The sequence below is a fragment of the Macaca thibetana genome, chromosome 1, assembly GCF_024542745.1.
Source record: "Macaca thibetana thibetana isolate TM-01 chromosome 1, ASM2454274v1, whole genome shotgun sequence".
NCBI classification, from domain to species: Eukaryota; Metazoa; Chordata; class Mammalia; order Primates; family Cercopithecidae; genus Macaca; species Macaca thibetana.
This window is the reverse complement of record NC_065578.1, coordinates 53,108,341-53,130,738: the sequence shown is the minus strand read 5'-3', so window position 1 is coordinate 53,130,738 and position 22,398 is coordinate 53,108,341. Positions and strand designations below refer to the sequence as shown.

Sequence of the window (22,398 nt, the reverse complement as noted above, 5' to 3'; positions counted from 1 at the left end):
TTCAAGCAATTCTCCTGCCTCAGCCTCCCAAGTAGCTGGGATTACAGGCATGCACCACCACACCCAGCTAATTTTTTGTATTTTTAGTAGAGATGGGATTTCACCATATTGGTCAGGCTGGTCTTGAACTTCTGACCTTGTGATCCGCCCACCTCAGCCTCCCAAAGTGCTGGGATTACAGGTGTGAGCCACTGTGCCTGGCCCCCCATCGTGGCTTCTAGCTGGTGGTTGACTATTTCTGTAGTCAGAGCCCTCCCCAGGGGACATGGATCTGAAACCTTCCAGGGCAGAGACAGAACTGGGACCATCCCTAACAAAACCTGGGGCCTGCAACTCCCCTTAGCACTGGGAGTGGAGCAATAAATAAAACACCCTCTTCTCTCAAGAAGTCATGGTTTAGTGCGGGGAATAGACAAGTAAACAGAAAACTACCATTTCCTAAATGAAGTCCAGAGGCGGAGTGTGTGTGGGGGCTACCAGAGCAGGGAGAAGGGGAAGCTTATTCTGATTAGAGAAGTCAAGAGGACTTCACTGAGGAAGTGATTTCTATGCTGAAACCAGAAAGACGGCAAGCAGTCAGCTGACCAAAGTGGGGCTAGTGTACTGGTGGAAGGAAGCACGTGGCCAAAGGCCCAGAAGCCAGAGATAGCATGGCTCATTGGAGAAACTGAAAGAAGAATCATAGAGCTCAGAGTTGGAAAGTGTTTTAAAACACAGCCAAGACTTTGTTTTGTTTTGTTTTGTTTTTAATAATTGAGAGGGGGTTTCCTTGTTCTGTCACCAGGCTGGAGGGCAGTGGTGTGATCATAGCTCACTGCAGCCTCAAACTACTGGGCTCAAGCCATCCTCTCACCTCAGCCAGGGTAGTTAGGACTACAGGTGTGCCACCCAAACCCAGCAAATTTTGTGACTGTTATAGTGTCTCCTTATGTTGTCCAGGCTGGTCTTAAACTCCTGACCTCAAACAATACTTCCTTGGCCTCTCAAAATGCTGGGATTATGCGAATAAGCCACCATGCCCAGCCCCCAACTTCTTAAAGTAATCAGGGCCGATTTTCCCTACCATGTGTCACATTTATTTATTTATGAGACAGAGTCTCGCTCTGTTGTCCAGGCTGGAGTGTAGTGGCACAATCTCGGTTCACTGCAACCTCTGCCTCCCAGGTTCAAGCAATTCTCCTGCTTCAGCCTCCTGAGTAGCTGGGATTACAAGCGTGTGCCACCACACCCAGCTAATTTTTGTGTTTTCGGTAGAGATGGGTTTCGCCATGTTGGCCAGCTGGTCTCAAATTCCTGACCTCAGGTGATCCGCCCACCTTGGCCTCTGAAAGTGCTGGGATTACAGGCGTGAGCCACCGTGCCACTCTTTTCTTTACCTGCTGGTGCAGTGGTATGAGAAGCCAAAAATGCTTAAGTGGCAGTTACAGCTTCCAATTCAGCGGAACTGTAACTGGAGTGGAAGTGTTCTCTCTCCTCCTTCCCTACTTCCCTGGGACCAAGATCTCCAACCAAGCAGAACTTGTGAGGCAGGAGGCACACATTCTATGTGTGTAGGTTTCACTGAAAGTGCTAGTAAGAAGTGCTACCCCTTGGTTTGCAAATCTATAGGTATTTAGAACAAAGTACCATTATAAATAATTGATAAACCATTGGTTTAGTGTATGTACTCCGTGCTGGAAGACAATGCCTCAATCTCCTGAGTGTTTTCCCCAACCTGGAGCCCTAACTGTGCCTTTAACAAGCCATTCCACCATCCTATTAGGCCACCTACTGTTGGATGACTGAGTCACATGGTAAGACCAGTGGGTAAGACCCATGGTTTTGTGTCACTGTTGCATGTTCTTTACAATTAAATTGGTCCCTTAGTCTAAAGCAATGTTGTGCAGGTAATCATTACAGGATCTCTAAGCAAGAGGACTTCGCTTTCCTCTAACAAGGGGGAAGGGACTACTTCTGCCACCACCACCTTTCCCTTGAAAGATTCAAGAGAAACTGGAAATGAGGGATGGTCAAGTCTTAGGCTTTCCCACCCAAATATCCTCATCCCAGTTCTCAGGTTCCCATTCATTTTCTGACAATGCCCCAGCTTTGATGGAGGAGACCTACAGAGGCTGTGCATTCAGTCTTCGTTGAAACTTTGCCACCCTTACAATTAGATCTTGGGCCTGATTTTCAGTCCAGTCTTTCTCAAGGCTATAGAAGAATAAGAATCTTCAAAACTTCCATAGAGGCTCTCTAGCTTTCACAAAGTGCCTCAAGTTGACAGTTGGCTGTTCTAACTCTGCCATTTTATTTTCAAGGTTTCCAATGGAGTTAAGAAAACCCAGTTAATTCCATAGTCCTTATAATTACCATTGTCCTCTTAATGTTCCAGTGCCACAGCCACTAGCTAACTTAGCACCTTATCTTCTACTTGCACCTTATCCCAATCAACTGTAGACAGACACCTTAGTAATTGTGATGCCATTCTATTCTAAGTGTTATCATACCACCACCACCACCCTCCTTCCCTCTGCCCTTAACACCAGCAATATATTTGTTGTTGCCATGTGACTGGTGAGCCGTTCAGTTGCAAAATGCCAACCTAAGGTTTTATTTTCTGGGGCCACTTTTGGTACCAACATGCCTTCATATTGGTTCCTCATATGAGTAGTTTATTGGCAAGTATGAATCCAAGGACCAGGAGTGAAGGACAGGGATTGTAAATCAGGGAAGGAAGGAGACCTATTGTGAATATGCATTATCAAATGCGTCACTTCCAAAGGCATTTGGTTGCTTAATCCTGCTAGGTAGTTTGAAAGCTATATGAAAAGGCGCCTGAGGGGAAAAACAGGAAAAGCATATATTCATCAATTGTTGACCCCATTGGTCAGAGATTTGCCTCGTGAGAGATTAACAACTCTCTACCTCTACACTTCTGGGATGCACCTGTCTGGGTGCTGAGTAGTTCCAGCAAGGTCCCATGACCTCATAGCATCAAGAAACAAGCCTTGAAGCAGAAGGTGAGAAGCCTGAGGCATAGACTGGAGGCAAAACTCAGTCAGGTTATATCTGCTGACGCTGGAATAAGATGAGTGGTGGTGAAATAAGCAGCAGGCCAGGCCAAGATGATCTGAAATGGGACGTAAGAGGTGGCTGATATACTAGCACAGCTGAATTCATGAACTGAGATTCATTCCTGGTACATATTCAACCAAAAGTGCCCTGCGCATGCTCTAAACCTCAGCTTTCTCTTTGTAAAATGAGGATCACCCTAAGATAGCAGGATTATTCTGATAATTAGAGATCCTGCATGTACAAAGCCTGATCATGATAATCTTGAGGAAAAAAAATACACTATATATGGCTACTATTAGACGTAAAGTCAGGCCGGGCGCGGTGGCTCAAGCCTGTAATCCCAGCACTTTGGGAGGCCGAGACGGGCGGATCATGAGGTCAGGAGATCGAGACCATCCTGGCTAACAAGGTGAAACCCCATCTCTACTAAAAATACAAAAAATTAGCCGGGCGTGGTGGCAGGCGCCTGTAGTCCCAGCTACTCGGGAGGCTGAGGCAGGAGAATGGCGTGAACCCGGGAGCTGGAGCTTGCAGTGAGCTGAGATCGCGCCACTGCACTCCAGCCTGGGCCACAGAGCCAGACTCGGTCTCAAAAAACAAACAAACAAACAAACAAAAGACGTAAAGTCTTTCCGATTGCTCACTTACTTGGGGTGTTCATATGAACAGACATCACGCTTTCGATCACTCATTCAGAATGTAATTGACTCATGCAACTTCTCACTGGTGAAATTTTTATGGCCAAAAGAAACTGAGGGACTGGTAACGCAGGTGACTTATTTTTTTTCTTTCACAGTCGTCTTCCATTACCCGATTTTATATTTCCATAGCAAAAGAGGTATAAACACACAGTAAGAAAACCCTAAACTCGAGAATTTTCTGCGTTCCCTGGAGCAAGGCCAGCCAAAGTAGTCACACTCAGCGACCCCACCACTCCGCCCTCGCCTGTCTCTTTAAGAACCCGAGACTCACCCTCGGGAGAAGGGAGGGAGGGAGCGGGCTCTGAGCGCCGCAGCACGCAGGTGTCTCTGGGAGCTGCTGCCTCTTTAAGGAGGCGGGGCTCTTCCCGGAGGAGGCGGGGAAGTTCCACCCCCCGGATCTCCGGCTTCCGGCAACTGGGCTGGACCGAAACCGGCGCAGAGCGACTGAGCCCCGAGGTTTCCCGGGACCCGGGGGACGCCTAGCCCCGCGAGGTGAGGCGGCCGGGTTTGCGGGACCAGTACGGGGCTAAGGGGGCTCAGGATCTCCTGCTCGCCGGGGCCGCCGTAGCCCAGCTTCTCTCCCTGAAACACTGCCTCTGCTTCGCGGTGTCCCGGGCTGCAGGGTCCCCGACACCCCATTGCCTACTAATTGCCTGACTCCGCGCAATTAGGCACCTTACACGCACTGTCCCATTTAATGACCCCCGCACTGTGTGACTAGGTACCATTATGCACCCATTTTACAGATGAGGAAACTGAGGCCGCGGGGAGCGCGCACACAGCAGAGAAGCAGCAGAATCGGGAATCAAACCCAGCTCTGTCTGACCCCAGAGCCTGTGCCCTTAACCACTGGCTAGGCTGAACTGCCTTTGTTCTTCACTGTCCCCATCATCTCTTTCAAACCTCAGCCTCATCCTTTCTCATCGTTACATCTCTAGGCTGCACCTGGTCTCTAAACATTTACACAGTGAGTTGAGATTCATTCCTGGTACATACACAACCAAATAAGGTTGAATTGGAACCTTTGGACCCCCGGGGTTAGTTTCTTTGTAACAATTTTAATATTTAATAATACCTGACGCTTAGTGGTTATCTTTATATAAACCTATTAAACCCCACTGAAAAGGGAGGCAAGGTAAAGTGATAACATTTCTAATACTGAAATAAGATTTGTTTGCAGATACTTTATACTGTTATCCTATTACGTTTACCTGTTTTTTTTTTCTTTTAGATCCCTGCAAATTTTCTTCCTCACAACTGGGAGAAGATTCACTGGCCGAATGGCAGCAGTAGATGACTTGCAATTTGAAGGTATATCAGTTGGGTGCCCACCTTTATATTCATGATTACTATTTCCACAGTTACAGCAAGTACTTTCATTGCTATACTGCCTCACACATTGAAGGATATTATTTCAAACATCTTTGGGGCTGTTGGCCACATCCAGGTATTTTCCGTTTGTCCACACCAGCTGTTTTTGTTTTTTTGCCAGATAATCCTTCAGATTGGTAACAAGTATCATAAATTTAGTACAGTGATTACAGAAAATGTTTATACAGTTCCTGCTTTAGTTCAGAAAACATTTATTGAGCACTTACTTTGTGCTTAGAACCGTACTAGATACTGGAGATAAAAAGATGAAGAAGTTTATCCACTGGTGGAGTAGATAAAAATGTAAAAAGATCATTAGGATGAAATGTGATCAGATCATTCCCTCATTGAATCAGTAAATATCTCCTGATTGTGACCAGGAATCAGGCAATTGTTCTAGTTATCAGAGATAGAAGAGTGAACAAAGTAGTCAGTTTCCTTCTTTGTGAAGCTCTCAGTCTAGTGAGGGGGACATTTATTTATTAAATGATCATTTAAATATATACCTACAAACTATGAAAGTGCTAGAGGAAAAGTTCAAGGAGATATTAGAACTCATAACCCAGAGCCTGACTTAGGCTGGGTATTGATGAACACTCTGTTTGTTTGTTTGTTTTGACGGAGTCTCGCTCTGTCACCCAGGTTGGAGTGCAGTGGCGTGATCTCGGCTCCCTGCAACCTCTGCCTCCCGGGTTCAAATGATTCTTCTGCCTCAGCCTTCTGAGTAGCTGGGACTACAGGTGCCCGCCACCACACCCGGCTAATTTTTGTATTTTTAGTAGAGACAGGGCTTCACCATATTGCCCAGGCTGGTCTCGAACTCCTGACTTTGTGATCCACCTGCCTTGGCCTCCCAAAGTGCTGGGATTACAGGCGTGAGCCACCACACCTGGCCCACTTACTTGTTTTATTAACACCTTACCTAACACTTACTATATGTCAGGCACTGTTCTAAATGCTTTACAGATAACTCAATCCTTATATCAACTTTATGAAATAGTTACTTTATTCCCGTTTTATTAATGAGGAGACTGAGGCACAGAAAAATAATTTGCCTAATAGTCAGTTAGTAAGGGATAAAATCAGGATTTGAACCCATCCAGTCTGGTGTCACAGCTTATGCTGTCTCTGTTATCTAAGGAAGAGATACATGGTTTCAAAATAAATCTATTTCATTTGCAAGTACTAGAAATCCACCTCAATTTGAAAATACTGTCAACTCTGTCTTCAAAATTAATCTAGCATCTGACCACCTCCGCCACTACTCTCACCATGCTCAAGGTCACTGTCACCTTTTGTCTGAATTATAGCCCTTACCTTCCTTCTGGTCTTTCTGCTTCCTCCCTTACCCCTCTACAGTCTGTACTTTGCAGCCAGAGTAGTCCTTCTAAAACTCAACCAGATCATGTCATTCTTTCAGAACCTTCCAGTAGCTCCCATCTCACTAGAAGAAAAAGCCAGGCAGTGTGCAGTGGCTCACACCTGTAATCCCAGCACTTTGGAAGGCTGAGGAGGGCAGATCACCTGAGGTCAGGAGTTCAAGACCAGCCTGGCCAACATGGTGAAACCCTGTCTTTACTAAAAATACAGAAATTAGCTGGGCTTGGTGGTGCACACCTGTAGTCCCAACTACTCTGGAGGCGGAGGCAGGAGAATTGCCCAAACCCAGAGGTTGCAGTGAACCGAGATTGCACCACTGCGCTCCAGCCTGGGTGACAGAGCGAGACTCCATCTCAAACACAAACAAACAAACAAACAAAACCCGAAAAAGCCAGAGCCTTTACTGTGGCTTAGGAGGCCCCTACAGGATGCAGCCTCCATGCCTCTTATTTCATCTCCTACTGCTCTCATCCTTTCTCTCTCTGCCCAAACCGCATGGGCTGTCGTAGTTCTTCCTATGCACCAAGTACATTCACAGCTTGGGACATTTGTGCCATCTTTCTGTGTGGGACATTCTCCCTTCAGATAGCCTTATGACTTGCTCCCTTGCTCTGTTCGAATCTCTTCTCATTAGAGAGGCCCTCCTCAGCCATCCTGTCAGGAGTGCAGTGCAAGAAAGTTCAAGCATAGCCATTGGCCCTTGCAAAAGTCCCTGTGGAGTGAGGAAGTTTAATTTTTTTCCTGAAGGATTGGGAGAACGCCTGTGTTCAGATCACGGATGGTGGGGGAAGCTGACACAAGGTGATGCTTAGGAGGAGGCAGGTGACAAATCACCTAGGGCTTTATCAACTGTGTTACGGACTTGGGTCTTTAGAAAAGCACACGGGATGCTGGGGGTGGGGTGGGAGGGGTGGGTCATGGAAGGCTTCTCTGGTGGGGAACGGTAGTGTTGGATGAAAAAGTGGAGGTCAGAAGCCTTCAGGTGAGAGACATTATTTCAGGAAAGGAGCAGAGGCCAAAACTAGCTTAGGATATGCCAGCATGTAAAAGCAGAGAATGTTGGTGGCAGAAATAAGACACATACCAGTTTTATGCTCAAGGAGCTGAGATGGACAAGAATAACCAACACAGAGTGGACTGTGAAGAGTTGTCACGTTAGGGGTGCACACAACCCACACTCCAGTCAAACTATGCCGTCACTGTCCCTCCATCGTGGGGCACACTTTCCATCTTCTGGGTCTTGCTCATGCCCTTCCCTTTGCATGGGATGCCATCCCCAGCGCCTCTGGCTATCCTTCTCATCTGGTATCGTCTCCAAGAAACCTTTCCTGATCCCAACAACTAGAGGAGTTACTGTCCTCCTTGGAGCCTTTTTACCCTTTATATTTGTAAAGTGGTACTGTCTGTTCCTCCTTTTGGCATTCCTTCCCCCTGGTAAACTACTGCTTTTGAAAAATTTTTTAATTTTCGTGGGTACGTAGTAGGTGTATATACTTACAGGGTGCACTCATGTATTTTGATACAGGCATGTAATGTGTAGTAATCACATCAGGGTAAACAGGGTGTCCATCACTTCAAGCATTTATCCTTTGTATTACGAACAATCCAATTATACTCTTCTTCTTTTTTTTTTTTGAGACCGAGTCTTGCTCTGTCACCCAGGCTGGAGTGCAGTGACACGATCTTGGCTCATTGCATCCTTCACCTCCCAGTTTAAGTGATTCTCATGCCTCAACCTCCTGAGTAGCTGGGATTACAGGTGCCCACCACCATGTCTGGCTAATTTTTATGTTTTTAGTAGAGATGGGGTTTTACCATGTTGGCCAGGCTGATCTCGAACTCCTGACCTCAAGTGATCTGCTCGCCTCAGCCTCCCAAAGTGCTGGGATTATAGACATGAGCCACTGCATCTAGCCCAGCTATACTTTTCTGTTTTTCTTTCTTTCTTTCTCTCTCTCTCTCTTTCTCTCTCTCTTTCTTTCGGCAGAGTCTCACTCTGTTGCCAGGCTGGAGTGCAGTGGCGTGATCTCGGCTCACTGCAACCTCGGTTTCCTAGGTTCAAGCGATTCTCCTGCCTCAGCCTCCCAAGTAGCTGGGACTACAGGTGTGCGCCACCATGCCCAGCTTCAGTTATACTTTTCTGGTTATTTTAACTACTGCTTTTTGATTGTGAGACTTAAGTATATCCTCATTGGTCTAATTCCCTCTAGCAAAGTTGTGACTGTCTTTTTAAATGTCATTGCCCTGTACAATCAATAAGAGGTACCTGTAATGATAGTTACTATTTCATCATCCTCAAAATCTCTTTGTGGGGTAGGTATTATCTATGTTTTATAATTGAAGAAGTAGAGACTCAGAGCCATAGAGTAATTTGCTCAAGGTCATGGAGCTACTGAGTATTAAGAGTCTTACCTTGAACAAAGGACCATCTCACTCCAGAACCTCATGTTGCTTAAACTACCCAAACATTGCCAATTGAGGCTTCAGTAATTGTTACATATTAGCTACCCAGTTAATTTCAGTCAGAGAAGTTCAGAGAACTTTAGTGTTCTCCATAAAATTGCTCATATAGTTGAGAGGCAATAAGAGTGAACTCAGTTGTCCTACTACCAGGACTGGTGCCCTGCTTGTAGTGTTATAATGGTGCCCTGCTGGCACTCTTCCTTTGGCCTTCAAAGGTTCAGAGCTGCCCTGAATTTTATTCAAGAGCAGCTGAAATAAAGTATGTTAGGATATTCAGAGACAGGAAGTCTCAATCACTGCTGGTGGACATAAATAGGGAAGGTTCTTTTGGAAAGCAGTTTAGTAACGTGGTTCAGGAGCCTTGAAAATGGTTTGCACCCTGTTGACCTAGTGATCATACTGATAGGTGTTCATCTTAAGGCTGCCCCCCAAAAAGCTTTTTCTACACAGACACTCCTTTTGTATTTGTAATAAAGTCTTCATTGATGGAATATTATGCAGTCACATAAGTGATCATTTTAAAAGACTGTTATAATATGAAAAATCATTTTTTTGTATAATCCCGAATTATACATAGTCTTGACAAAGCAGGATGCAAAATTAATTATAGTATCATATTCTAGATCAGTACTTGGCACATTGGGGGCATGCAGTAAATATCTGTTGAATAAATGAATGATCATCAGTGGCATGAATCTCACTATGTGAAGAAAAGGAAATATACTGAAATGTTAATAGTGTTTGCCTTTATATGGTGGAACTAAGAGTGTTTTTTTGTTTTTTGGGTTTTTTTTTTTTTTTTTTTTTTTTTTTGAGACAAAGTCTTACTCTGTTGCCCAGGCTGGAGTACAGTGGCATGATCACGGCTCTCTGAAGCCTCTACCTCTGGGGCTCGAGCAGTCCTCTTGCCTTGGCCTCCCAAAGTGCTGGGATTATAGACATGAGCCACCATGCCTGGCCTAAGAGTGATTTTTATCCTGTGATTTCTATTTTCTTTTTTCCTTTTTTTTTTTGAGACATAGTGTCTCTCTGTCACACAGGCCAGAGTGCAGTGGTGCGATCTCGGCTCACTGCAACCTTTGCCTCCCGGGTTCAAGTGATTCTCCTATCTCAGCTTCCAGAGTAGCTGGGATTACAAGGCATACGCCACCACAGCCGGCTAATTTTTGTATTTTTAGTAGAGACGGCATTTCATCATGTTGGCCAGGCTGGTCTTGAACTCCTGACCTCAGATGATCTGCCTGCCTCAACCTCCCAAAGTGCTGGGATTACAGGCATGAGTCACTGTGCCCGGCTGATTCCACTTTCATTTTTTTTTTTTTTTTTTTTTGAGACGGAGTCTCGCTCTGTCACCCAGGCTGGAGTGCAGTGGCCGGATCTCAGCTCACTGCAAGCTCCGCCTCCCGGGTTCACGCCATTCTCCGGCCTCAGCCTCCCGAGTAGCTGGGACTACAGGCGCCTGCCACCTCGCCCGGCTAGTTTTTTTTGTATTTCTTAATAGAGACGGGGTTTCACCGTGTTAGCCAGGATGGTCTCGATCTCCTGACCTTGTGATCCGCCCGTCTCGGCCTCCCAAAGTGCTGGGATTACAGGCTTGAGCCACCGCGCCCGGCCCCACTTTCATTTTTGTTCCCATATTTTCTGTAGTGATTATGTAGACTTACTGGAAAAAATAACTTTCATTAATATTTTTTGGACTTGAATCAAGAGAAGTTTAGGACTTAGGTTATATTCCTAATTCTCCCAAAAGTATTCAAAATAAATGTTACTCTACCCATGATACAGATGAAAACACTGAGGTTTAGAGAAGTTTAGTTGCTTACTTAGGCTTGTTTATTTAGTAAGTGGCTAGCTGAGCCAGGACCAAAATCTAGGTCTGACTCCAAATTCTGTTGTCTTCATAGTCATTTTTCTGTCAGATTGATCTGATGAGATTTTTTTTTTTTTTCAAAGCTTTTGCCTTTTGTATCAGGTAGGGTCTATAGCAAAGCTGAGGTTGTGACAGCTTGTCTTTAAATTGAAAATATAGCATTTCTAGTGTGGGTAAGGTTTCTGAGGCCCTTGTGCTCTAATTGATTTCAGAATTTGGCAATGCAGCCACTTCTCTGGCAGCAAACCCAGATGCCACCACAGTAAACATTGAGGATCCTGGTGAAACCCCAAAACATCAGCCAGGACCCCCAAGAGGCTCAGGAAGAGAAGAAGATGATGAGTTACTGGGAAATGATGACTCTGACAAAACTGAGGTTTGAACTTGTCTTTGAGATCTTTTTTGAACAATTTTTAAAACTTGTTTATGTGCTTATTCACTGTCTACTGTGTGCCAGGTATAGTGTCAGGCAGTGACAGCTCAGAGATAAATGACACATGGCCTCTTCCTTGGTGGGGGAAACAAGCAAGCAGACTGTTATTATTTGTAAGTACACTGGTGGAAGGGAATACTGGGGTAGTGAGCAGAGAGCCTAGCTTATGGAATGCGGGACTCCCATGCTCAGTATTTTCTAATATTGGAGTAGGAAAGAACCTTCATGGCCCCCTGTCTTAGCGTCTCTCCCAAGATATTCCTGGCTGTGTAGGAAGGATAACACTTGGAGCCAGGCGTGGTGGCTCACGCCTATAATCCCAGCATTTTGGGAGGCTGAGGCAGGCAGATCACTTGAGCCCAGGAGTTGGAGACCAGCCTGGGCAACATGGTGAAACTCCTCCTCTACAAAAAATACAAAATATTAGCCAAGCATGGTGGTACACACCTGTAGTCCCAGCTACTCGGGAAGCTAAGGTGGGAGGATTGCTTGAGCTTGGGAAGTGGAGGTTTCAGTGAGCTGAGATTGCACCACTACATTCTAGCCTGGGCAACAGAGTGAGACCCTGCCTCTGGAAAAAAGAAAGATTGAAAACCCTTGCTTGAATACCTCCAGGAATGGGCTGCTGTTTACCACCATGTAAGGCAGTTGCTGCCATTGTCGACTTTAATTGTGAAAATGTTTTTCTTAATTTTTTTTTCTTCAACTTTTAAGTTCAGGGGTCATGTGCAGGAGGTACAGGTTTGTTACATAGGTAAACATGTGCCACAGTGGTTTGCTGCACAGATGACCCCATCACCTAGGTAGTAAGCCTAGCATCCATTAGCTATTCTTCCTGATGCTCTCCCTCCCTTGTGTCCGTGTATTCTCACCATTCAGCTCCCACTTAAAAGTGAGAAGATGTGGTGTTTGGTTTTCTGTTCCTGTGTTAGTTTGCTAAGGATAATGGCTTCCAACTCCATCCATGTCTCTGCAAAGGACATTATCTCATTCCTTTTTATGGCTGCATAGTATTCCATGGTTGTATCTATACACACACACACACACACACACACACACACACACATATATATATATATCATATTTTCTTTATCCAGTCTATCACTGATGGCCTTTTAGGTTGATTCCGTATCTTTGCTATTGTAAATAGTGCTGCAGTGAGTGTATATGTGCATGTATCTTTATAATGGAATGATTTATATTCCTTTGGGTATATACCCAGTAATGGGATTGCTGGGTCAAATAATATTTCTGCCTCTAGGTCTTTGAGGAATTGCCGCACTGTCTTCCACAATGGTTGAACTAATTTACACTCCGACCAACAGTGTAAAAGCATTCCCTTTTCTCTGCAACTTCATCAGCATCTGTTGTTTCTTGACTTTTTAATAATCACCATTCTGACTGGCATGATATGGTGTCTCATTGTGGTTTTGATTTGCATTTCTCAAATCAAGATATTGAGCTTTCTTTCATATGTTTGTTGGCCACATGTATGTCTTTTGAGAAGTATCTGTTCATGTCCCTTGCCCACTTTTTAATGGAGTTGTTTTTTTCTTGTAAATTTGCTTAAGTACCTTGTAGACTCTGGATATTAGACCTTTGTTAGATGGATAGATTGCAAAAATTTTCTCCCATTCTGTAGGTTGTCTGTTCTGTCTGAAGATTGTTTCTTTTGCTGTGCAGAAGCTCTTTAGTTTAATTAGATCCCATTTGTCAATTTTTGCTTTTGTTGCAATTGCTTTTGGTGTTTTCTTCATGAAATCTTTGCCCATGCCTCTGTCCTGATTGGTATTCCCTAGATTTTCTTTTCTTTCTTTCCTTTTTTTTTTTTTTTGAAATGGAGTCTTGCTCTGTCACCCAAGCTGGAGTGCAGGGGTGTGATCTCGGCTCACTGCAACCTCCACCTCCTGGGTTCAAGCGATTCTCCTGCCTCAGCCTCCCGAGCAGCTGGGACTACAGGCGTGCACCACCACACCCAACTAATTTTTGTATTTTTAGTAGAGACGGGGTTTCACCATATTGGCCAGACTGGTCTCGAACTCCTGACCTCGTGATCCACCCATCTTGGCCTCCCAAAAGGCTGGGATTACAGGCATGAGCCACCACACCCAGCTGGTATTCCCTAGATTTTCTTCCAGGGTTTTTTTACTTTTGGGTTTTCCATTTAAGTCTTTAATCCACCTTGAGTTGATTTTTGCATATCATATAAGGAAGGGGTCCAGTTTCAATTTTCTGCATATAGCTAGCCAGTTCTTTCAGCACTATTTATTGAACAGGGAATCCTTTCCCCATTGCTTGTTTTTGTCAGATTTGTTGAAGATCAGATGGTTAGAGGCGTGCATTCTTATTTCTGAGTTCTCTATTCTGTTCCCTTGGTCTATGTGTCTGTTCTTGTACCAGTACCATGCTGTTTTGGTTACTGTAGCCTTGTAGTTTAAAGTCAGGTAGCATGATGCCTCCAGCTTTGTTCTTTTTGCTTAGGATTATCTTGACTATTTGGGCTCTCTTTTGCTTCCATATGAATTTTAAAATAGTTTTTTTCTAAGTCTGTGAAGAATGTCAATGGTAGTTCAGTGGGAGTGGCATTGAATCTATAAATTACTTTGGGCAGTATGCCATTTGCACAATATTGATTCTTCCTAACTATGAGCATGGAATGTTTTCTCATTTGATTATTTCTTTGAGCGGTGGTTTATAGTTCTCTTTGAAGAGGTCCGTTACTTCCCTTGTTAGCTATATTCCTAGGCATTTTATTCTTTTTGTAGCAGTTCATTCATACAAAAGAATGAGAGTTCATTCACAATTTGGCCCTCTGCTTGCCTGTTGTCGGTGTATAGGAATACTAGCAATTTTTGCACATTGATTTTGTATCCTGAGACTTTGCTGAAGTTGCTTATCAGCTTAAGAAGCTTTGGGGCTGAGACCATGGGGTTTTTTAGATATAGGAACATGTCATCTTGCAAACAAAGGTGATTTGACTTACTCTCTTCCTATTTGAATACCCTTTATTTCTTTCTTTTACCTGATTGCCCTGGCCAGAACTTCTAATATTATTGAATAGGAGTGATAAGAGAGGGCATCCATGTCTTGTGCTGGTTTTCAAGGGGAATGCTTTCCTCAGTTGTGGGGGGTGGGTGTTCCTTTGTCTCCATGCTGCTCCTTGGTGAGCCATCGCCCCACCCTGCTTTTCTTCATTCTCCATGGGTCGAGCTACTTGCCTAGTCAGTCCCAGTGCAAGAACCTGGATATTTCATTTGAAGATGCTGGATTCATTCAACGCTTTCACTCCTCTCTTGAGTACTGTGGACCACAGCTGCTTCTAATCGGCCATCCATTTTCCTTTATAATGAACAAAAAATATCTGCCTATAGCACCTGCCCTTGTCCTGCAAAGCAGCTCAGTGTTCAGCTGTACTTTTTGCTGTATGAATTCCCTTCATACAGCAAAAAGATGACAGGCATAATTCCTGGCATTGGGCCTGCATTCTGCCACCAGAGAGCTGTGTTATTGGGATAGGTGTGGCCCTCCTCGTGTGCCTCTTCTCAATTGGAATTTTTTTTTTTTGTCAGAGTAGTAATATTTTTAGTACTTTAGAGTGAGTCAATATATCAGATTTTTGAGAATTCAGGTGGCAATAGTAGGGAGGATTGTGGATGGATTGGGGAGGAAGAGATATTTACACTGCTGGGTGCAGTGGCTCATGCTTGTAATCCCAGTGCTTTGGGAGGCTGAGGTGGGAGGATCACTTGAGCCCAAGAGTTTGAGACCAGCCCGGGCAAAATAATGAGACTCTGTCTCTACAAAAATTAAAAAATCAGCTGGGCATAGTGGTGCATGCGTGTAGTCCCAGCTACTTGGGAGGCTGAGGTGGGAAGATTGCTTGAGCCCAAGGGTTCAAGGCTGCAGTGAGCTATGATTGCGCCACTGCACGCCAGCCTGGGAAACAGAGTGAGATGCCATCTAAAAAAAAAAAAAAAAAAAAGCATAAAGATATTTACACTGACTGCCTTCTGTATGTGTTGTATGTATGTATATGTATTTGTTATTGTACATAATTCTATATACTATTGAATCTAGATAAGGGAACTAAGCCTGACAAGAGTCTAGTGATTTGCCAAAGCTCCCCTCAGTGGCGGGGGGCAGGATTTGAACCCTTTTGGTGTGACTTCAAAACCAATGCTTGTTTTTCGAATCAGGCTGGGAGTTGTGAATTGGCTATTTCAGAGTTAGTTACTGAATGCAGAAGAGCCTATTGTTTCAAATGTTTTGATTTTCCATTAGATCATATCCCTCCTGCACCCCCACGCAGCTGGAATTAAGAAATTGCTTATGTGTTCGTTATGTTTTATTTTATTTCTGACAGTTACTTGCTGGACAGAAGAAAAGCTCGCCCTTCTGGACATTTGAATACTACCAAACATTCTTTGATGTGGACACCTACCAGGTTTGGAAACCAATTTCACCTTCGCTTTTACGTGTAATAGAGACTTGTTTCTTTAATGGTTGAACAACCAAATAATGTGAAAGCCTTTATATGCTGGAAATGGTCTTACAAAAGTAAAGGGTTATTAGCATTTGAAAATACTGTCATAAAAGCTCTAATGACTGAGTTTCAGTTTTGTAGTAGTTGAATTTATTAAAGTTAAAAAACTTCAGTAGAATTACTGCTATGTTGTTTTCCAGGTCTTTGACAGAATTAAAGGGTCTCTTTTGCCAATACCCGGGAAAAACTTTGTGAGGTTATATATCCGCAGCAATCCAGATCTCTATGGTATGTGTAGTACTGATTTGTTTACCATATTTCAGTTGACTTGGGTGAGTGTGAGGGTTGCCTGGAAACGTGGAGGACTGCACTATTGGTGGGGCATGCCATGTTTTATTTGACTCTTCTGAACTTCAGTAGCAACTCTTGGAAATAATTTTGGAGAAATACAATTATGTGTTATATTAGTGCCATGTCGTCATTACAAGTACTAGTATATCTTTCAAAGGTCTTTAAATGGGGCTGGGTGCAGTGGCTCATGCCTATAATGCCAGCAGTTTGGAAGGCTGAGATGGGAGGATCACCAGAGACTAGGAGTTTGAGACCAGTCTGGGCAACATAGCAAGACCCTGTCTCTACTGAAGGCTGGGTTGGCACAGTGGCTCCTGCCTGTAATCCCAACACTTTGGGAGGCCGAGGCAGCAGAACTGCTTGAGCCCAGTAGTTTGAAACCAGCCTGGGCAACATAAGGAGACCCTGTCTCAACTAAAAAATAAAAATAAAAATAATTAAAAAAAAAAATTCTTCAAATGACATTACAACTTGAGACAAATTTAGTCACTTTGACTAAGTGGAGGTTGGACCATTTGATGTTGGAGGAGAAGGTATTCTCACACTTTTTCATTGATATGCTGAGTTCCAGCTCTGCCCTCAGATGAGCTGGCTCCTTTTAGGATTTGGTCACCAGCAGTGGAAGTCTGAAACAGGATTGGGCCAGGGATGGTTGTCATCCCTGACCTTAATGCTGTCTGAGAAAAACTCAGAGGTCCACCCCGTACTCCTGAGGAAAAGGCCCCAACAGTGGCCTGTGTTTGAGGGGAGAAGAGAGTGCTGTCCGTGTGCCAGGTGCTATACCAGAGACTGTGTGTGTACTTGATCATATCTCATTCTTGCAACAACCCTTGCAAAGTATCCCCACTTTTCAAATGAGGAAGCCGATGCTCAGTGAGGATCATTGATATATATGCTGAATCCGAAATGATAAATAGTAAAGCAGTCATATATGTTGATTTTAAATATGGACTCTAGGGAGCCTGGTGTGAAAACCATTGCATTGGCCCATGCTTTTCATCTGAGGGTTGTCAAGCGGGTGTCGCTGTCTATCTCATTCATTCTTACTTGTAGCCTGAGAACATCCTGAGGGGCAGGCTCTGTGTGTCAGTGTCTTTAGTGCCTGGCAGAGGCCTTGGCACACAGCAGGTGCTCAAACAATTTTTAGCAACCTTATTTTATGCTAGGCCCTGCGCTAGAGGCTGAGGATTTAAAGATAAGGCCATAGTCCCTAGCCCCAGTGAGGAAGAAGAGAGAACACTAACATCTGTTGAATACCTTATAAGTGCCAAGCGTGGAGATAAGCACTATTTTAGTATTTTATGCTATTTTATTTCCTATACTCCAAGGTGGCCTTATCTTACAAAAGAGAAAACTGAGGTTAAGGAGATAACTTGCTCGTAGTTACAGAGTTAGCAATAATAATGGCAAACACACATATAGTGCTTATTATGTGCCAGACACTATTATTAGGGCAGTACTTATATTAACTCATTTAATCCTTATGACAGATCCAACTTTATGAGGCAGATACTATTATTATGCCCATTTTATAGATGAGGACACTGAATCACACAGAGGTCCAGTAACTTGCCTAAGATTATACAGCTAATAAGTGCTGGGCTCAATTTTCAAATCAACACTGTAGCTCATAATCCATTTTTTCATCACTGTGCTATGCTGCCTCTCATGACAAAGCCAGGGCTTGAATCCAAGGCTTGCTTCTTTTCTGTGACACTAGTAGCCTCATTAGCTCATAGACATGGTTAAAAGAAGAAGGTACAATATAGGTGAAGTGTTTGACAGCAGAGAGGATTAGGTTTTGTTGTGGGTGGAGGTTAGAGGAAGGCAGTTAAGAAAAAGATGACAATTTGGCCGGGCGCGGTGGCTCAAGCCTGTAATCCCAGCACTTTGGGAGGCCGAGACGGGCGGATCACGAGGTCAGGAGATCGAGACCATCCTGGCTAACACGGTGAAACCCTGTCTCTACTAAAAAAATACAAAAAACTAGCCGGGCGAGATGGCGGGCGCCTGTAGTCCCAGCTACTCGGGAGGCTGAGGCAGGAGAATGGCGTAAACCCAGGAGGCGGAGCTTGTAGTGAGCTGAGATCTGGCCACTGCACTCCAGCCTGGGCCACAGAGCGAGACTCCGTCGCAAAAAAAAAAAAAAAAAAAAAAAAAAAAAAAAAGATGACAATTTACAGAGTGTAAGGAAAAGATTGATAACTTTGACTGAATTTCAACTAAAATTTAAAATTTCTACACAACAAAATAAACCATAAACAAAGTAAAAAAATAAACCACAGACCAGGGGACATACTTCCAATGCATGTAACTAACAAACAGTGAGAAACAAGAATATATGTCAAACTCCCACAAATTACAAGAATAATAACAAGCAACTCTGGAGAAAAAATGGCCAATAAATATATGAAAAGATGCTTAGCCCTACCTGCAACCAGGGAAATAAAAAGTAAAATAAGATTATTTATGCTCATCATTTTAGTAAACATATACAATTTGGCTTGTCTTCGTTTATTCATTCAATTCATTCAACAAACATTGAGCTCTTACTGTTCTAATACTGGAGATACAGCAGTGAAAAGAGATAAAAATCTCTACCCTTAGGCAATTTGTAATGTACTGAGCTTAACAATAAGCAAAGAAAAGTAAAATATATAGTTTTCTAGTAATGAATGCTTAGGTGAAAATTTAAGAGCAGAGAGAAGAAGGACATGAAGTGTTTGTATAAATGTGTGAATTTGAAAATTTAAAAGGGTGAATTTTGAGTAATGACCTGAAGTAATTGGGAGTGATTTATGTAGCTAGATCTAAGGGAAGAGCACTTGAAACAGAAGGATCAGCAAGTGCAAAGGCCCTGAGGCAAGAGCTTGCCTAGTACGTTCAAAGAACAGCAAGAGGCTGCTGGCACTGGATGAGAGTGAACATGGGGACCTAGAAGGAGATGAGGTGAGAGAGACTGTGGAGGGGCAGGTAAGGTCTCATAAGTCACAGTGAGGACTTTGGCATTTGCTTGAATGCAAAGCCATCGGAGGGTTTGGACAGAGGAGTAACATACTTTTTTGTTTTTCTGGACAGGATCTTGCTCTGTTGCCCAGGCTGGAGTACGGTGGCACGATAATGGCTCACCGCAGCCTCAAAATCCCGGGCTCAAGCTATCCTCCCCAACCTCATCTTCATGAGTAGCTAGGACTACAGCCATGTGCCACCATGCCGGGCTAATGTTTGTATTTTTTGTAGAGACAGGGTCTCACTATGTTGCCCAGGCTGGCCTCAAACTCCTGGCCTCAAGCAGTCCTCCTGCCTCACCCTCCCAAAGTGCTGACCTTACGGGCATGAGCCACTGCACCAAGCCAGGAGTGACACACTCTAAGTCAGATTTCATGAACATTGATATTAAGTGTGGTCAAGGATATGGAGCAGTGGAAACTTTTGTATGGTGGGTATGTAACTGGTGGGCAGGTAATTGGTACACAAATTGGAGCAGTTTGAAGATGCTCATACCCTATAATTCAGCAGTTTCACTCCTAGGTAGATAATTTTAGAGGAATTCACATATATATGGGACAACATATAGAAGAATATTATTCACTGTAGCAGTATTGCTTGTAATAGCAAATATTTAGAAACAACCGAGATATCCATCAGCAGGAGAATGGACACATTATACTACTGTATTCATACATGGAATTCTGTAGCTTAAAAAAATGAACGCGAGCTAAAAGCATAAATATAGATAAATCTCAGCACAATGATTTTAAAAAGCATGTTGTGGAAGGATATAAATAGTATGACACCATTAAAAATATATATATATTTTTGAGATGGAGTCTCATTCTGGTACCCAGGCTGGAGTGGCAAAGGTGCAGTCTTGGCTCACTACAACCTCCGCCTCCTGGGTTCAAGTGATTCTCCTGCCTCAGCCTTCCCAATTAGCTGGGACTACAGGCATGGGCCACCACACCCAGCTAATTTTTGTATTTTTAGTAGAGACGGAGTTTTACCATGTTGTTCAGGCTGATCTCGAACTCCTGACCTTAAATGATCTGTCTGCCTCGGCCTCCGAAAGTGCTGGGATTGTAGGTGTGAACCACCACGGCCGGCCTAAAAATATTTTTTAAAAGTGACATGATATACGGTAACCAGTGTTTGTGTTATTCTTCGTGCTTTTCTATATGTTAGAAATTTCATAATATAAAAATGCATAATATGAAATTTTAATTATAAATACAACCTAAATTAAGGCTCTCTCCCACCCCCATCCCATAATAAGAGTAGGAATTTGGCAAGAAACAGGGAGAAGGCAGTATGAAGCAACATGGCGGGTCCTGGGATGAGTGGGTGTCATATGTCTCTGGAGTCCAGCCTTCTGCTGGGGGTAGCTGGAGAAGTTACAGAGCCCAGATCCTGGGGCCTTTTATATCAGCCTCAGGAATTAGGATTTTGTCCTTAAGCAGTGGAGGTTCACTGAAGAGTTGCAAACAGGGGAGAGGGATGATAATAGGAGGGGGACAGAAATGCTGAGGGCTGGGAAGGTTTTCTTGCTTGTGTCCAAGGATGAGCATTGGGCCACATAGAGGTGGTGGGTGCGCAGGTGTTGGACCTTTCAGGCCACCTGAAAATATTGTTTCTCCAACTGTTCCTGTGCCAGAGTTGTTAGGTAACTTAGAGCATGGGGCAGCTAGAGAATGCTAGACAAGTCTTCAAATTAGTATAAATATCTTCCCATACCAGCCTGCCTTTAAAAAAATTAATTAATTAATATTTTAGTGACAGGGTTTCATCATGTTGCCCAGGCTGGTCTTGAACTCCTGAGCTCAAGTGATCTGCCTGCCTCGGCCTCCCAAAGTGCTGGGATTATAGGTGTGAGCTAGGTGTGAGCCACTGCATTCTCCCCCACCCCCATCATTTTTTTTTGAGATGAGGTCTTGCTGTGTTGCCAAGGCTGGAGTACAGTAGCTATTCAGAGGCATAATCATAGCTCCCTGCTGCCTCAAACTCCTAGCCTCAAGTGATCCTCTCACCTCAGTGTCCTGAGTAGCTGGGACTACAGGCTTATGCCACCAGGCCCAGTTCACAGGCTTCCTGTTGCCCTCAAGATAAATTCCTAACTCAACAGGGCTTCTAAGACCCCTCATGATCTGACTCTGGCCCATCTCTTCAATCTCTGGTTACTCCTGACCTGAAACTTGGCCTTGAACTGTTACGTCTTACTTCAGAGTCTCTGCTCCTGCTGTTCCCTCTTCCTGGACCTCTCTTCAGTCCTCACTTGGTGAACTCCTGTTCTTCTTTAGATCCCAGCTTACACATACCTTTCTCTAGGTTTTGCACCCTCCCTATCTGCTCCCATAGGCACCCTGTACTACCCTCTGAGATTAGATATTTTATTGACTGTCTCCCCGAAGTGCATGGATGCACTAGAGGCAGTGACTGTGTCTCTGTTCCACATCATCGTGTCCCCAGTAGAGGGTAGTGGGTACTTAGTAAATAATGACTGAGAGGACATGATATTCTTGGTTTTCTAGTTATATGGGTATCGTAAGTTAATATTTTGGCCACTTGTGGTCATATGCTTGGATGGTCTCAGCTCATCTATAACACATAGTCAGTTTTATTCATTCATTCAATAAAGCTTTTTGGCTATAGGGGTTTTGTGGTGTTTTTTTTTTTTTGTTTTTTTTGCCACTCTTATGTGTGGGCCCTCAGAATAACACTGTGAAATTTAGTCCTTGGCTACAGCAGAGAGCTTTCCGTCTAGTGAGTAAAGAGACAGTTTGTGGAGAGCTAATATTGGTGACTTTTTGAAGCACCCCATTTGATTGCTTGTGTTCCTTTTCCCACACTCAGAAGCCAGTGCTTGGCTTTGAAAAGTACTTATCTGTTTCTGCTAGTCATGTCCCCTATGATAGTAATGTTCTTAATTTTGTGACGTGTCAGGGTCCCTGAAATTATCCCAGAGGGTGTTGCAAAATATTAGTGAAATTGAAAAATGAAATTCATGCAATTTATTAAAATCTCTCAATCTAAAGATTGTATTTATTCCACATAGTACTTTTTCTAGGTGGGGAGAGACAAGGATAGTATTCATGAAATCATGCAAATAATGTAAGAGATTTGCAAAACATGGTCCACTCATCTGCTCAGTGATATATCTTAAAACTATTAAAAAAGAATAAGCTGATTTTTATGAATAGCTGTGATAGACTCTCCAGGCTATATTAAGGTGAAAATAGCAGGGTACACAGGAGGACATGTATGTATCTGATCTGTATAAAGTGTACACATACAC

General features: G+C 43.7%; 2 protein-coding genes across 5 annotated transcripts in view; one reads left to right on the top strand and one right to left on the bottom strand.

Annotated features, from left to right (window-relative positions):
• MRPL37 (mitochondrial ribosomal protein L37) overlaps window positions 1-22,398 on the bottom strand; it is a 911,410-nt gene that overhangs the window by 329,958 nt on the left and 559,054 nt on the right. The gene's annotated exons all lie outside the window — the stretch shown is intronic.
• Window positions 4,123-22,398, top strand: part of YIPF1 (Yip1 domain family member 1) — a 39,951-nt gene continuing 21,675 nt past the window's right edge. For 2 of the 4 annotated variants that reach the window (XR_007728691.1, XM_050803499.1), the window contains exons 1-6: window positions 4,123-4,250; window positions 4,505-4,725; window positions 4,990-5,069; window positions 11,055-11,218; window positions 15,639-15,719; window positions 15,959-16,046. Coding sequence is in view for 2 of the 4 variants with exons in the window: in XM_050803499.1 (XP_050659456.1) it covers window positions 5,039-5,069; window positions 11,055-11,218; window positions 15,639-15,719; window positions 15,959-16,046 (364 nt within the window). In the remaining 2 variants the exon portion in view is untranslated. The remainder of the gene's footprint in view (window positions 4,251-4,504; window positions 4,726-4,989; window positions 5,070-11,054; window positions 11,219-15,638; window positions 15,720-15,958; window positions 16,047-22,398) is intronic. The other 2 variants (XR_007728689.1, XM_050803512.1) reach the window with 2 other exon arrangements.